The sequence below is a fragment of the Erinaceus europaeus genome, chromosome 7 (assembly GCF_950295315.1).
Source record: "Erinaceus europaeus chromosome 7, mEriEur2.1, whole genome shotgun sequence".
Lineage (NCBI taxonomy): Eukaryota > Metazoa > Chordata > Mammalia > Eulipotyphla > Erinaceidae > Erinaceus > Erinaceus europaeus.
In genome coordinates, this window is record NC_080168.1 from 132,653,754 (window position 1) to 132,671,351 (window position 17,598).

The 17,598-nt window shown below is 39.7% G+C and overlaps 1 protein-coding gene across 15 annotated transcripts in view; it reads right to left on the reverse strand.

Moving 5' to 3' along the window:
* Positions 1-17,598, reverse strand: part of ANKS1B (ankyrin repeat and sterile alpha motif domain containing 1B) — a 1,227,618-nt gene that overhangs the window by 1,092,993 nt on the left and 117,027 nt on the right. For 14 of the 15 annotated variants that reach the window (XR_009550898.1, XM_060195613.1, XM_060195607.1 and 11 more), the window contains exons 2-4: positions 15,671-15,751; positions 5,610-5,766; positions 2,160-2,456 (exon numbers count right to left, since the gene is read on the reverse strand). Coding sequence is in view for 14 of the 15 variants with exons in the window: in XM_060195613.1 (XP_060051596.1) it covers positions 2,160-2,456; positions 5,610-5,766; positions 15,671-15,751 (535 nt within the window). In the remaining variant the exon portion in view is untranslated. The remainder of the gene's footprint in view (positions 1-2,159; positions 2,457-5,609; positions 5,767-15,670; positions 15,752-17,598) is intronic. The other variant, XM_060195606.1, reaches the window with a different exon arrangement.

Sequence of the window (17,598 nt, forward strand, 5' to 3'; positions counted from 1 at the left end):
GAAAGACAGAAAGACAGACACCTGCAGATCTACCTCACCGCCTGTGAAGCGACAACCCTGCAGATGGGGAGCTGGGGGCTTGAACTGGGATCCCCATGTCGGTGCCTGGGCTTCATGCCACATGCGGTTAACCTGTTGCGCTACTGCCAGGCCCCCCTTTTTTCCTTTTCTTTTCTGTTTTTCCTCTTTTCTTTCTATTACTTGATAGGACAGAGAGAAACTGAAAAGGGGAGAGAAAGAGGGAGAAAGAGACACCTGTAGACCTGCTTCAACACTTGTGAAGCATCCCCTACAGGTGAGGTGCAGGACCTTGAGCTTGGGTCTTTGCCCATGGTACTACGTGCACTTAACCAGATGCACAACCGCCCGGCCCCCGGAACAGTCTCTTACTGAATACCAGGGCAGTGGTATTAAGTGGATCACCAAGTGAGGAGAATCACAAAGTGTCCCTAACACACCTCAAAGACAAAGTCAACCATCTATGCCTAATAATTCTTTTTCAGTGTTTTTTTAAAATTTTAGAAACAGAATCTCATATATCTACCCCGCTACTAAACATTTCTCTTTATAACCTAAATCCCCTAGGTTCACCAGGGAGGAAAAAACTAGATATAAATGTGCCAGAAGGCTTTAAGACAACAGAACTGAATTCTAGTAGAAGAATTCAGATCCATTTTAGGGGCTCTGACATACAGCTACACCTCTTATGCACCCAAAGCACTCTGGGCCTTTTTTCCCATAACCTACGTAGGGTGTGTTTTCTGCTTTTAAACCTTTTCAAGTGTCTCCTAACAACAGCGTGGAAGCTGTGTTGAAAGACCATTCAAAATGATAGATGACTTTGAAGCCAGAGATGACATACACTGAATAAAACCATGTATACTGTGTGTGTACAGTTTGCGTTGAAGTGGTCCTTAAGAGAAGATTATATATTTGTTTGCAATTTAATAAAAATATTAATGCTAATATAACAGAGTAAAGGGACTATCAAAATTGACTAGGTCCATTGACTCCCAGAAGGAAAGGAAGATTATGCTGGGGGAAATAATCAGGATAGATAGGACATATGTGTTGACTTTCAGTAATGCATACCCTAAAAACCTACATAATTTTAGAGTGCAATAATCTCATAACTTCAAGAAGAAGAATTTTTAAATTACCAGATATGAAAATCAGACCTACTTTCTAGAAAAAAAACACTTTTTAAGTGGAAAGTTTTAATACAAGGTATAAATACAATAGATTAAGAAGTACTCGAATAAATAGTAGATTTTAAAGTATATGGTGCAATTTTTTTAAAAACTAGCCTAATTTTACTGTCAAATGTAAAACATTAACTCCCCAATAGAGAAATTTAAAAAAACTAGCCAAAAAATGAGAAAGACAAGATAGAATATTCAATCTATGTTTAAACACATAATATGCAATTAGTGTTCGATCACAGTTCTAGAGAAAGAGACAAGTCAAGGCCTAGAAACTTGCCCAGAACTGATGCTCTTCTCCTACCAAGTAACAAAAATGGGAAAAGTATACTCTGAGTGGTTTCTTGATCCTTAAGAAAGAATTTCTGTAGAATTTATGCCAGAAAGAAGGATCTGAGAGGTAGAAAGTAATGGTGAATAAGGTGATATCTAAACAAACCATTGAAAATGTCACTAATTTGCTTTTTCAAATATTCTTATTCATGATCGTGGGCACTTTAGACACTGAAATGGTTGACTCTAAGCAGTAAAAATGTATAAAGTCCCATGCTGAGATCATTCATAAGGAGGATGCATACCTGATGATGTCACTCATAGTTGGAATTAAGCAAAAAATAAAAGAGGAAAAAACTAAGTACAGGGTATAACTTAGTCTCGACAAGAAATGCTCAGTCATCCAACCTTGCCGGTTTCCTAGTGCTAAATACAGTGAAAAGAGAAACCAGTACACCATCCACAACTGCCACCATTATGTGACCTTCAGTGTCACAGATCATAGATCACTGTTTGCAGTGGACTTGCACAAAATATGTGGTACAGCCCCTTAATTCTAGTAGTTACAAGACACTTGTAGACAGTCTGATATTAAAATGGTTACAATTTCCACCACTTTAAATATCTACAATTCGGACTTCAGCAAGAACAACATCACGGTTAAGTCACAACTAAAAGGCCCACCTGACAGCTCACATCCATTCCTGCTTCCAACAGCACTTGAACAACTGCTTTGTGACCGTTGCGTGCGGCAAGGTGCAGGGGTGTGTGCTTCCGCGTGTTGCAGCTCATCAGGTGAGGGTGTGCACTGACGATCATCTTGACCACTCGGAGCCGTCCATAGAGGGCTGCCAGGTCCAGCGGTGTCTCAAGCTTGCTGTTCCTAATGGCAGGGTCAGTGAGTTCTTCTAGGAGAACAGCAACTACCTCCGAATGGCCGTATTGAGCTGCACAGTGCAAGGCAGTCTCGTTTTCATTGTTCTGTTAAGAGAAAGATGTTAAATGCAAGTTTTCAGAAATTCAACTAGTTATCAAATGCTGAACTTGCTAAGTAAAGAACAAATATAAGCTAAACTTTACAGATTTTAATAAGTATACCTAGTAAATTTTAGATTGAGAAAAGAGGGTCACTTATTACATCAAAAATGCCACATTTTATTATTTTCACTTTAGTAGAACAATAAATCGAACTTTTCCTTGCATTTATACCACAATTTCTCAGAGTGATAAATGATTCGCTGGTGTTCTTCAGTGGTCCTGCTAAGCCCAGATGGCCAGTGTTGCCTGAACTACTCATCATGTCTTCATGATATTTATTAATGAGAGAGATTAGTAAAAATTGTAACACACTTATAGCAGTCTGGCATTCCAAAAGATAGCTGAGGTAGTAAATTATTGGTAATAGAATGTTTACCAAAAGATTTCCCTAATTAAATCTCTTTTTATTATGAATCAGCACAACTAGTTGCTTCTTTTGGAAAGAGAATGAAGACATACTAGACCCAAGATTAAACAGTATCTTTGAAAAGCATGATCATAGCTTGACAGGAAGACCTAGGCCCACTCCCTAACAAAATACAAGGAGTGTGGCAATACGAAATGTTTCTGTTGAAAATCAATGAGGAAGTTAGGTGGTGGCACATTCGACTTAGTAAACTATTACAATGCACAAGGCCCTGGGTTTGAGCCCCACTCCCACACGCAAAGCAGAAGCTTCAGGAATGGTGAAGCAGGCTGCAGGTGTCTATCTTTCTCCCTCTCTCCCCCACCAATCTCAATTTCTCCCTGTCCTATCTAACAAAAAAGGAAAAGAAAGAAATGGCTACAGGAGCAGAGGATTCATATTGAGCCCCAGCGATAACCCTTGAGGCAATAAAAAATGAATTAACTCATTAAATGTTGATATGGGAAGAACTAATCGCCATTGATAGGCAGGTGGAACTTACATAATGGGCAGATGGTGTAGGTAGGTAGGACACAACTATGCCAGGAGGTGGGAGGGTCAGTCAGGAAAAATGTGAGCAGAAGTCTTGTTAGTCAAGGTGCAAGATCAGAGAGAGTAAATGGGGTCTGGTGGGAGGCACATCAGCATCACCATCATAGCATCCTCTAGTTTTTATTTTTTATTTGTTTTGTTTAACTTAATCTTAACATAAATGGGGTGTGGAAGGGTGAGAAAGGGCTTGGGAGGAGAGTGATAGTACAAAACACACTTAACATCAAAAGCTGGGAAATAATGAATCAATTGACAACATTTAGGAGGAATGTGTGGTGATTATAAAAACCACAAACAACTCTTGCCAAAAGAACAACAGCAAAAGCAGGAGTAAACAAAAGGTTTTTTTTTTTTAATTCTAGTCTCCTTAAAATGACATTTTACATTTTAATTTATCTGTTCAGCACGACTAAAGGCAAGAGTTTCCTTTAAAACAAAACATACTATTAGTTACATGCTATTTAAAATTGTCAATTTTTTTCCATTGCCACCAAGGTTATTGCTGGGGCTCTGCTCTGTGTTTGCATGACAAATCCATGGCTCCTGGCAGCCCCCTTTTTTTTTTACTTTGATAAGAAAAAGAAATTGAGAAAGGAGGAGGATTTATAGAGAGAGAGAACAAGGGACATCTACAGCCCTGCATGGCCGCTCATGACGCTTCCTCCTCACAGGTAGGGAACAGCAGCTTGAACAGCAGTCCTTGCACACGGCGCACGCCACCACCCAGCCCCTTCGATTTCTGAGTAGAAACTAATGCTGGGTGTTGCTTTTTCTACTCACTTCATTTGAAAAATATTTTGATTGATATTTTGATTGTTTAATTATAGGCTGTTTTTTCCATCTTATTACTTCAGGTTCACTTTCAGACACTCAGATGATTTTAAAAATAACCACCAGATGGCTCAACTGACAAGGGATCTCCTAATTTTGGGTTTTCCTAGGAATAGAACATTCTCTAATTTTCCTTTTACCATGATATGCTGCCGACAGAGATAGTTGTATCTGCTTTTTTTGTAGAGACTGAATTTATGATCATATTCTCATAAAAATATTCTGAATGTTCTAACCTGTAAACATAGAAATCTTACAGCAATAAATACTTTAAAAGGTATTTTTTAAATTAATAATACATTTTTCTGATAACAACTGCATTTTGTATTTTTCTTCTAGCTGTTTAGAACTAGTGATTAGTGCTATTCTGTCATTCTTTTTTTTAAAGATTTGTTTATTAATGAGAAAGATAGAAGGAGGGGGAGAGAGAGGGAGAGAGGGAGAGAGGGAGAGAGGGAGAGGGAGAGGGAGAGGGAGAGAACCAGACATCACTCTGGTCCATGTGCTGTCGGGGATTGAACTCAGAATCTCATGCTTGAGAGTCCAATGTTTTATCCACTAAACCACCTCCTGGACCACCTATTCAGTCATTCTTTATTTTGAATTTCAGTCAAGGGAGGGCAAAGTCGCTGTCCCTTTGAGCAATATGCCAACTGTCGTTCATTAGATGTAACTGCTCTAAAGTAACCCACTCATGTTGATCTTGGATGACTGACAACCTGCAGTTGTAACATCACAGCTATAAATCAGTTGTTGAGCTGCATACTGGTTTTCAAATATAGTTTTACAAAATGAGAACAGTAGGGGGCATGCAGAGCTCAAGGTGTTTGTTATCATACTATATTAAAATATACTGCCTGGAATCTGTGGCTTATTTACTTTTAATACTAACAACAATGTTCTTTTTTGACTATGTCCACTATGTGTGATATGAATATTATATATTTGCAAAACTTTTGACTTTGTCTATATCAAACTGCTGCTGTGCTGAACTCAACGTACTGTGTGTGAGAGAGAGAGCGAGTGTGTGTGTGTGTGTGTACAGGAAAGTCTTAATATGTAACTAGCAGCTACACAGATTGTACTTTGTGTTTTGATTCACAAACTGTACTTACTGTGAATGTGCAATGTAAATGTAAATAAACCATTAGGCAAATGATAGCTATGTGTTTTTTTTATTTCTCCTTTAGAAAAGTAAACGTGAAAAATATAAAGCATAGCAAAGACACACAATTTCTCAATGGGGTTTTTTGTCTTTTCAGAGCTTTAGCAAGACTACAGCATAAGTAGACATTTCACAGCTCTACCTGCTCATTGACTCTGGAATGTGATGGTCCGTGATGAATAAGAATCTTCACGATCTCCACATCTCCTTTCCAGGCAGCCAGGTGAATGGGAAAATAACCTTTGTTGTCGGCTACATTTGTTGATGCTTCATACTGAAGTAGTTTGAGAACTATGTCCCTAAGAAGGAAAAACAAAAAAGCCACCATAGCAAGGGAAATATGCTCAACAATACAGATTTTGTTAGATAATTTGGAAATGGTAGGTGAGGATCTAGAGTAAACACGCAGGTGCTAAGACATAAAATTGGGTTGGAGAGCTCAGCTGTTCAGAGAACTGGCAACAACCCAGCAGGCAGAGTGCACACCACACTGTGTGAGCCCAGATCGAGTAGCTGGCACCATAAGCACCACACACAGCATCAGGATCTATGGATGGTAGAGCAGTGCTCTGATAACTTCCTCTCTCCCTTTTCTCTCTGTTCTTCCCTCTCCTTTCTCATAGCATACATATTTTTTAAAAGAAATTAGCTGTCCAATTTTAAAGTTATTTTACTTACCTGTAAAACATACACCACACAGAGTACTGACTATACAATCTACTTGATAAAATTCATGTGGACAAAGGGTACCTGATTTTAGAGACTAAATGAATCACAAAATAACTTAAAAGGAAGTATCTTCTAATCTTTTTTAAAGTGTTTTTTAGTGCACAAGGACTCAGGTTCAAGCTCTTGGTCCCCATCTGCAGAAGGGAAGGGGTTTTACAAGTAGTGATGCAAGTACTGAAGCTGTCTGTCTCTCTCTATATATCTATCTCTGTCTATCTATCTATCTTTCTATCTATCTCTATCACAGCCTGCCCTCTCAATTCCTCTCTATCCTATCAAATAAAGGGGGGAAAGATGTTTTTAAGAAGTCATATCTGAGATTTAGTCTGAAGTAAAAGTTGAGGTACAAGAAAGCTCCCGGGGCAGCCTAGCGACTGGCACAATCTATAAAGCACTGTGCCAGAGTGACACTCAGGTTTGTTCTCTCTCTCTCATTCACTAACCAGTAAATAAAACCAAAAAAGAGGAAGCTCCCTGTATATAAAACAGTTATATTACCAAAGCTATTTAAAGTACTTCATTTCTATAGAGAACTAGCATAAGGGATTGAATGAGTCTATAAGAAAAAGTAAGAGCCAGCAAGACAGCTCACTTGGAGGGTGTGCTGCTTTGTCCTGCGCACGACCCCAGCCACACAGAAGAAGCCTTGGTGCTGTGGTCTCTCTCACTCTCTCTGCCTCTGTCTAAAAACATAACAGTAGCTAAGACACAAATCTAAAGCTGAAAAAGGTTGAGTTACTTATCAGCCATGGTACAGCACCTAGTTTTAATGTGAGTGGGTGAGGAGACAGCATAATGGCTATGCAAAAGACCTTCATGCCCAAGGTTCTGCCCAGGCTCGTGCCCAGATTCACCACCCAGCACCATAAATTCAGCAGTGCTCTGGTCTCTTTCTCTTGCTCTTGTCCTCTATCTATCTACCTTTCTCTCTGTATATCTCGCATTGAAATAAATAAATTAACTCTTTTTAAATGTGGCTTGCCTGGTCATACTTCTGCAACCACCTTTTGAATACAAGTCCAAGTATTATTTTAAGAGAAAACTCATTTCAGACATAATTACTAATTAATAATAATTATCGGCATATATAATCTTTCACTGTTTTATTGTATCAGACAATAAAGACAGTAATTCTAAATGAAAATATTCTGGGAAAATACTTTTTAACACTGTACTGCTCAGCTCTATATTATAGTAGTGCTGGAGACTCAGGGAAAATTTCTTTTTATTTGTTTAGGCATTGGGAAATGGAATTAAACCCTTCACACAATTAGCTTTCTTTTATAAGTGGATTTGAAGAATCTATTTTTCTGAAGACCTGACTATTTAACTGTGACCACATTTTTTATTACCACCATATTTATCAGTGGGGCTCTGTGCCTGTACAATGAATTCACCACTCCCAGAAGATCCCCCACCACCACCACCACTTTTTTTCTTTTTTTAATTAATTAATTTATTTGTTTATAAAAAGGAAATACTGACAAAACCATAGCATAAGAGGGGTACAACTCCACACAATTCCCACCACCAGAACTCGATATCCCATCCCCTCCCCTGACAGCTTTCCTATTCTTTATCCCTCTGGGAGTATGGACCCAGGGTCACTACGGGGTACAGAAGGTGGAAGGTGGGAGTCGGGCTGTAGCGCAGCGGGTTAAGCGCAGGTGGCGCTCAGCTCAAGGACCGGCGTCAGGATCCCAGTTCGAGCCCCCGGCTCCCCACCTACAGGCAGGTCCCTTCACAGGCGGTGAAGCAGGTCTGCAGGTGTCTGTCTTTCTCTCCCCCTCTCTGTCTTCCCCTCCTCTCTCCATTTCTCTCTGTCCCATCCCACAACGACATCAATAATAATAACTACAACAATAAAACAAGGGCAACAAAAGGGAATAAATAAAATAAAACAAATTTTTTAAAAAAGAAGGTGGAAGGTTCCTGCTCAGCCCTGCTTCACTATGAAGCTTTCCCCCAGTAGGTGAAAACCAGGTGCTTGAACTTGGATCCCTGCGCATGACTACACTTTGCCAGGTAAGCCACCACCTGGTCCCCGTGATTCTTTAGGTATGATTAAGTTGTCAGAAAAGTCATGATGTATTTTTGCATAGAAAGAAATGGGCAAGACAGAGGAGCACCCAGTTACACCCACATGTTACCATCTGTGAGGACCCAGTTCAGGCCCCTGATTGGGCCCTCCTCAATCGCTATGGAACAGGCCATGGCCGGTGCGCCGCTATGTTCCACCGCTGGGGAGCCAGAGACGACCCGAACTGCCCCTGCGGCTCCAGACAGACTATGACCCACATAGTCAACGATGGCCACCTCTCCAGATTCAAAGGAGGTCTCGAAACTTGACATCAGGCTCAACCTGACGCTGTGGACTGGCTACGGAAGAAGGGCAAACGCTAGAGGAAGAAGGCCCCTGATCCATACCTACTGGAGGAAGCTTCATGAGCGGTGAAGCAGGTCTGCAGATGTCTCTCTTTCTCTCTCCTGCTCTATTTTCCTCTCCCCTCTTAATTTCTATCTGTTCTATCAAATAACAACAACAATAAGACTGCCAGGTGCAGTGGATTCATGGTGCAGGCACTACCGAGAGCCAGCAATACCCTGGTGGGAAAGGAAGGAAAAGAGGGAGGAAAGAAGGGGAAAAAAGACAGAGAAAAAAAGGGAGAAAGAAAGAACATAGAAAAATACATCATTTTCCCAACAACCCAGTATTTTATATTTTAAATACTGAAATATTTAGTTTAAAAAATCACAATTATGATTTTTCAATACTATATCAACCTGATTTTGACAATTGTTTTTGTTTATACAATCTATTTTTTTTGCTTAGAATTACTGTTTTTATTGTTTGATACGATTGAAGTAAAATCATTAATTAATACCTCCTGAGGTTGAATATTAGAGTTCCATTTTTTTTTCCTACCAAGGTTATTATTGCTGTGCCTCAGAGCCTGCATGACTCCACTGTGGCTGGCAGCCATTTTCTTACAGAGGGTAAGAGAGGGAGAGAGGGAGAGACAGAGATACAGAGAGGAGATACCAGTAGCACTACCCCACCGCAATGTGAAGTTTCTTCCTATCTGCAGGTGGGAACCAGGAGTTTGGACCCAGTTCTCAATTTTTAAAGGTTGAGCTTCTGGTGGGGATTAAGTACAACATCCTATAGCAAAGGATTTATTTCAGTACATACTGAGTATTGCTGAAATCATGCCAATGAAGGAACTTGTCTCTTAAGAGAATTTTCCTCTTGAAAAATTTCTTAGGCTTTTATTAAGAAGATGAAGGCATACAGAAGAATAGCCGGTCAATGCACATTTAATATATGTTATACTGGGGACCAGGCAGTAGTGCACCTGGTTAAGTGCACATATGTCATGAACAAGGACCTAAATTCAAGGCCCTGCTCCCCACCTGCAAGGGAGGAAGCTTCATGATCAGCAAAGCAGATGTGCAGCTGTCTTACTTTACCCTCTCCATCTTCCCTCCTCTGCTAATTCTCTCTGTCCTATCAAGTATCATAGAAAGGAAAAGAAGAAAAGAAACACTATCAGGAGCACTGGATTTGTAATGCCAGCACCGAGCCCAAGCATTAACCCTCGTGGGAATAAAAATAATATTAATAAAAATAATTATGTTATATGGACAATATGTAAAGTCTAATAAAAATGGAGATTCTAAAAGTACAGATTTTTCCACTATAACTTGTTTCACTTTCTGATTCATAGAACCATTTCTGATTAATATATCTATCAAGAAGTTTAGTATATGTTCTCAGGAAAATTGAGTTGCAAAAGTTCAACATTCAGATGAACTCTTTAAACAGCAAATTCCTCTAAGGCAAATCACAAAAGGCAAGGATTTGGTTGCATCTTCCTTTCCTTGTTAGCACTCCAAAGAACTTAAAATAATTGCAAATAACGTTTATATAGGCAGTGTACAGACAAAAATAATAAAATTCAGGGGCTGGGTGGTAGTGCAGTGGGTTAAGCGCACATGGCGCAAAACACAAGAACGGGCTCAAGAATCCCAGTTTCAAGCCCCCAGCTCCCCACCTGCAGGGGGGGTTACTTCACAAGCAGTGAAGCAGGTCTGCAGGTGTCTGTCTTTCTCTCCCCCTCTGGCTTCCCCCCATCGCTGGATTTCTCTCTGTCCTATCCAACAACGACAGCAATAACAACAACAACAACAAGGGCAACAACAAAAAATAAAACAGCCTTCAGGAGCAGTGGATTCATAGTGCAGACACCGAGCCCCAGCAATAACCCTAGAGGTGGTAATAATAATAATAATAATAATAATAATAATAATAATAATATGCTCCAAAACATTAAAGTCATTTTAATACAGGTTTTCTAGAATTTTTAACTCAACATTTTAAGTTGCAAATATGTTTGACATGGTCGAGACTGTCGAATAATAAGTTTTATTTTCTAACAGAAACTCCATTATGTGTAGAATTCACTCTCATGAATTTCTAGATAGAGTTAATAAAGAAAATTTTATTTAACATCCTTATCCAGGGAAGAAGTAATCAGATATAAGATGATTATTTTAAAGAAAAAAATATGTACTTGCTTGTTTGTCTGTTGATGAGAAGGGGGTTGGTGGAAGAAAGAACCAAAGCTTTAATCTGGCACATGTGATGCTGCGGGCTGAACTCAGGACTACAAGCTCAAGAGTCCAAGACTTTAACCACTGTACCACTTCTTCTATCACAGATGTAAGATGTTTCTAAGTTATTCAAAGAGCTACATCAAGGACCAGATTATAAGAACTTTTTAGAGGCAGTATTTTCTTTCACCAAAAAGTCTGTGAACAATCAAATCACAAATTCAGCACCTAGTTCACTACACATATTGTAGATCTAGTGTGAAATATGTTTACTTCACAGACAACAGAGTTCAGGATTCAAGCATTAAATATTTTAAAATGAGATGCAAGAACAGAAAATACTTAACCCTATATATTTTATATATACACTGTCCAAGAACACTAACTATAAAGTCTTGGTATTTTTCAAAATAGCATCCAAGAATCACACACTACCCACTATGATTTAATGAGATGGAGAATTAAATAGAAGTGCTGTGCCAAGTAGAGAATGGAAACTGAAATGAAATGTAAGCATGCAGAGACTTGGGAAATCTTACAGGGGGGATAAGATTTTTTTTCCTCCAGGGTTATTGCTGGGGCTCGGTGACTGCACTACAAATCCACTGCTCCTGGAGGCCATTTTTCCCCCTCTGTTGCCCTTGTTGTTTATCATTGTTGTTGTTGTTGTTGGGTAGGACAGAGAGAAATCAAGAGAGGAGGGAAAGATAGAGAGGGAGAGAGAAAGACAGACACCTGCAGACCTGCTTCACCACCTGTGAAGCAACTCCCCTGCAGATGGGGAGCCAGGGGCTCAAACTGGGATCCTTATGCAGGTCCTTGCGCTTTGCACCATGATTGCTTAACCTGCTGTGCTACCGCCCGCCCCCGTGATAAGATTTTTTTAAAGAGAGTATAAGAGACAATAGGCAAGGTAAGATAGAAAGAGGACGGGGCAAGATGAGAAATTACACCCTGTGCCAGCACTGTACCGTAGCCCATTAACCTCCCAACGGGGGTGTGGGGAGATAGGAGGGAGGCAGACAGGCAGGTCTGTAGGCTAACTGGGTACTTCACTGCTGTTTAGAAGAGAATTAAGAGAATAAAGCTTATAGTAAAAATGTTTAAGTGAGGGTTGGGGAGACAACATAGTAGTTGTGCAAAAGGATTTTCATGTCAAGCTCTGAGGTCTAAAGTTCAATTCACAGCACTACATGAGCCAGAGCTGAGCAGTACTCTGGTCTATTTTTCTGTATCTTTCTCTCTATATCTCTCATTAAAATAAATAAGATACGTTAAAATATCTACATGGCAATGAATCCTTCACTTGTTTAAAAGAGATAGATCTGTTACCTTCCCATTGAAATAATACTGGTCATTGTTAGTGAATTTTGTCCTACTAGCCAATTTTTGCCTATCACTTGAAGGCAGTAATTTTCTAACCAAATTACAGATGACCCAGGAAATTACCAAGAGACTACATCTGCTACTATATCCTGAGTTAGCTGTGAGGAGATGATGTATCTGAATCATAAAACACGATTCCATGTGTGGCCCCACGTACTGATAAGTAAGGGCTCCAGGTGGTGGGAGGGGAAAGCGAATGCACGAGCAAAAGAACGAGCTGCAGAGCCGGCTGCATCACTACCGGCCCTCGCACCCGTGAACTGTCGTCTCAGAATCAGACTGTGTGGGAGCCTGGAGAGGACAGATAGAACAACAAACACAGAAATGAATTTCTGCAGTGACTACTACGACTTGCTGGGGAAGAATGTAATAAAATCATTTGTTCGTTACCTTTGGTAAATGAGAGCAAAAAAGGCAAATTAAAAAAAAAAAAAGTATTTGCTGGCTCTAAGATAGATCCTATGACTTTTTTCCTCCTTCACATAATTTTTCTTAAGCCAATACTAAAATTAGCATCCCATGTGAACACACTGTTGATAATAATGGAGACAGGAATGCTTAATGTGGTGACAGAAAAGCAGCAAGAATTGCAGAGCAGTGACTGTGTGCGTGGGCACTGCGTGGACGGTGTCCTAAGAGCACTGAAGGTGGTACACTGGGTGGTACGCTGGGACCTGACACATGCACAGTTCCACTGCTCTGGACTTTTTTATTATTATAAAATGTTATCATTGGCAAGGACAATGCAATGTACTCAGTCCATTGAATTGATACCTACAGAGGTTAATTAAATGATACGAGAAAAGGAAATGGAACTATTCTTTTCTTACACTTACAGGGTCACAGTAAGCATTCCTATAAAGTCTCTGAAAGAAAATATAAAGTGTCTTCAGGACAAAATCCAAGATACATAATTCTTGTAAAGTACCTGTAATTAGAGTACTAAAAAGCCATCTACTTGAACCTCTGCCTCCTATGACAGCCCACTTAAATGCTCTACTCTCAGTACACTGACAACAGAAACTAAAAAGTATGCAGTGGATCACAGAGAAACATCTCAAGGTTTGTTTTGTTTTGTTTTTGTTTGTTTTCTTTTTGTTATTGTTGTTGTTTTGCATTATTATTCAGGGCTGACTTTTTCAGATGGGGGAGTACAGATGCTTCCTCAGGGTAGGACAGGCTGAAACCTGAGCACATGACAAATCAGACACACTATTCATGTGAGTTATTTTGTAGGCCACGGAGAGATCTATCTGAACAGTTACAACTGCATAGGACATCATGTATAAATCAGTAATATTTATTAAACAGTTAAAATCAAGAAGGTATTTGCTGATATGTTTTGGAATGATATTAGTATGAGAAGTGTTTCTATTGCCAACACAAGGAAGAATGAGAAAAGTAGACTAGCTCAAAGGTCCAGGCCCTTTGGGCCTGTGACTGAGCACACCTGTTACTATGTACAAGGACCTGGGTTAAAGCCTCCACTCCCCACTTTCAGGGAAGACACTTCATAAGTGGTGAAGCAGTGCTGCAAGTGTCTCTCATTCTATCTCCTACTCTACCTCCCCTGCCCCTCTCAACTTCTCTGTTCTAGCAAATAAAAGAAAGAGGAGAAAAAAAGAAAGGAAAAAACTAGCCACTAGGAGCAATGAATTCTTAGTTCTCACTAGTACCAAACCCGAGTGATAACACCTGTGGAAAAAAAAAATTAAAAAAGGTCAAGCCCAAGATCATCTGTCCATAAGATTTGACAGATTGCCTTCTCAATTATAACTCATAAATATGACACCACACTGAATGTCAGGTAGTATAAACCAATAAGTTATTTTATTATCTTGGGCTGGTTTATATCATGGGTTGCTTTGATTGAACTTCATTCCTGATGGCCCAGATACAAAGAATAAGCATTAATTTCTTCAGAATATTGAGATGGTAGTGTCTGGGCACATTTTTTCATGCTGCAGAGATATAAAAAGATTGTTCAACTAAAGAGTTGTAAGTTAGCATAAAACAGTACACATAGCAAAGAGTAGGAACTGGATAAAAAGAAATATAATATAGGAATTCCATCACTAAGAACCCAAATTAAGGAAACATTGATTTCATTATATATATATATATATTACCTCCACAGTTACTGCTGGGGCTCAATGCCTGCACTCAAAACCCACTGTGCCTGGTAGACATTTTTTCCATTTTATTGGGTAGGACAGAGAGAAACTGAGAGCGGAAGAGGAGGTAGAGAGGGAGAAAGATAGACACCTGCAAACCTGCTTCACTGTACTTGGTACTATGTGTGCTTAATCCAGTGCACCACAGCCTGACCCCACATGGTATTTTATATAATCTGGATAATTTTCCAAATAAAACAATGTCAGGCTTTTGCAATAGCTTCAAAGGTAAAAAAAAAAAAATTATAAAAAGGCCGCCATATTGGCAGCCCATGAAGTGGTGCAATGCATAAAGTGCTGAACTCTCAACCATGAGGTCCTGAGTTGGATCCCCAGCACTGCATGTGACAGGGTGCTATTCTGATGTTCTCCTTCTTTCATGCTCTTCCTCTACCATTAATAAATCATTTTTGTAGAAGTTGAAAAACAAGATCAGAAGAGAAAACACAAGTAGAACCTGGACTGGAGTTGGCGTATTGCACCAAAGTAAAGGACTCTGGGGTGGGGGTGGAGGGTACAGGTCCTGGGAAAGGATGACAGAGAACCTAGTGGGAGTTGTATTGTTATGTGGAAAACTGAGAAATGTTGTGCATATACAAACTACTGTATTCACTGTCAAATGTAAAACATTAATCCCCCAATAAAGGAAAAAAATAAACATAAAAAAGAATCTGTTCTTAAGATATCATAGTGATAAATAATAAAAAATGACAGTGTTTCTTACATGAGAGCTTCAGAATCACAAATGTGATCAAGTATGACTAAGATTAAAGAAATATTAGGTGGAGAAACCAAAGGTAACTCGCCATTTTAAAGCAGTAGATTACCCCACCTAAAAAAAAAAGTAAATGATCTTGCTCTGGGAAGACTAACATGATCACCAGAGGTGCAAACCCTGGAGAGATAGCTTCCCTTCAGATGAGGCAGGACGGAGCACTTGACTCATCATTCAGAAGACATGTCATACTCTGACCAGCACTAAGCACCAGGTTACTTAGAAAAGATACTAGAAATAAAATGGTGATGGTAGGTATGTATTTTGTTTCACTCTACATATCTAAAACAGAATCCCTAGTTTAAAGAATCTGAAAACCAGGAAAACTATAAATGGCAAAGAAGGGCAGGGACAGATCGCATAATGGCTATGCAAAGAGACTCTCATGCCTGTGGCTCCAGACTCCCAGGTTCATTGCTGTCTTTCCAGGTATGCTCTGCCCCAGAGACTGACAAAAGGAGACAGGTAGCTTCATCACGTGTAACTAGACACACAAGGATCCCAGCACAAAGGAATGACACTTACTTGTGTCCGTTTAAGGCTGCATGGTGTAAAGCGGTGTAACCCGAACTGTCTGTGCAGTTCACATTGGGGCCTCGCCAGATGCTGCGAAGGAAGCACAAGCAGAGTGAGCAGTTCAGCAGAATCAAGCTTAGGAAAACAAAGAGCCTCACCATCCTGCCACAGGCAGCTCAGTGCCATGGAAAACTGCAACCATGGGGAAAATGGCAGCCGTCTTTCATGCATTCCCCTCAGAACAAAACTCCATTTATATGATTCAGGGGAATTACTAGGGAATAGAGGCAGCTTTGGAAATCATTGGTGAATACAGACCCACCACCATGCATTAAAATGTTAACTCAAAAAACTCCCTGCTATTTTATACCCTTACCTAAATACTGGGAGAAATTGGCACACAGTGATTATGCCCTATACCAAACAAACACTTATGACCCCTGCTTCCTCCCTTTTAAAGCATTCGCTCTGAGATGGCAATGATTTCTATGCTTTTGCATTTTGGTAATAGTATAAATTCTGCTTGCTGTTCATCTGCTACCAAGAAACTATAGAAAGTATTTCCTCTTGAAAAAGAAAAAAAAAAAAAAACTAAAGATTTGGACTGATGTGGGCTATAAGAAAATTCTAACTGCACACGCAGCTGAGCACACAGTTACCATGCACAACAGCCAGAATTCCAGTCCCAGCTCCCCAGCTGCAGGTGGGACACTTCACAAAAAGTGAAGCAGGTCTGCAGGTATCTGTCTTTCTCTCTGCCTGTCTATCTCCCTCTCCTCTCTTAATTTCTTGATACCCTATCAAATAAATAGAAAAATGGTCACCAGGAGCCATGGATTTGCAGTGCCAGCACCAAAACCCAACAGTAACCCTAGTGGCAAAAAATAAAGAAAGAAAATAAATAAAAATACAGGTTATTGAAAGACACTTTCCAAAAGCTGATTAATAATGACTTTATCTAGTGTTCAAGATGGCACTGAAGTCATCAAAACCATTATCTAATGACAAATGAATTCATGACAAGGTATTTACTGTAAGTCACATATATGCCATACATTCTCATAGACACTGAAAGCACAAAATCATAAGGGGTGACCTTGCTTTATAGCACACACTCTACTGGAGACAGACACACAAGTCAGGTGCCAGAGAACACACAGGCGCCTCTGATGAGAGGATTCGTGTCTATTTCCACAAGAAGTCATAACAGTCAAACTAAACTGAAGACATAAAAATGAATAGAATATGCTTTATATCAGTAATAATTTTTTAAAAGTCAGAGGCCTCATGGTAGCTCACCAGCAAAGTATACACTTTTCTTTTAAATATATCCTTTTTTTAAAAACCAGAGCACTGTTCAACTCTGGCTTATGGTGGTGTAGGGGCTTGACCCTGGGACTTTGGAGTCTCAGGCATGACAGTCTCTTTGCATAACCATTATGCTATCTACCCTCCACCAGTATACACTTTTCTATGTGCAAGGACAGTAGGAAGCTTCACAAGTGGCAGAACAGTGCTTTGGTGTCCCTCCTCTCACTGTATCTCTCTGCCTCTAAGTCCCTCCCTCATTCATTATTGAGAACTGAAAAGCATGCACAGTGGAGTCATGAAGGCCTGTCCCAGTGATAACCCTGGTGGTAAAAAATAAAAAATACATTAAATTACTTTTTTAAAAAAGAAGAAGATGTAATGGTCAATTGAAGGAAGGGAGGAGGAGTACTCTAAAATGATTCAGATTTTGTTAATAGATGACTGAGAGAAAAAAATGACAATCTTAACCAACAAGTAAGAAAGGGGAACAAATCTCCTTAGGGGGGAGGAGCACAAGTAGAAAGTAATTATTACAGCTACAGAGTCACTGAATTTTAAGTATCTAATATACTCACATAGAAGTATGGATCTTAAGAAGATTATGGAAATGTTTATTCAGAAGTAGG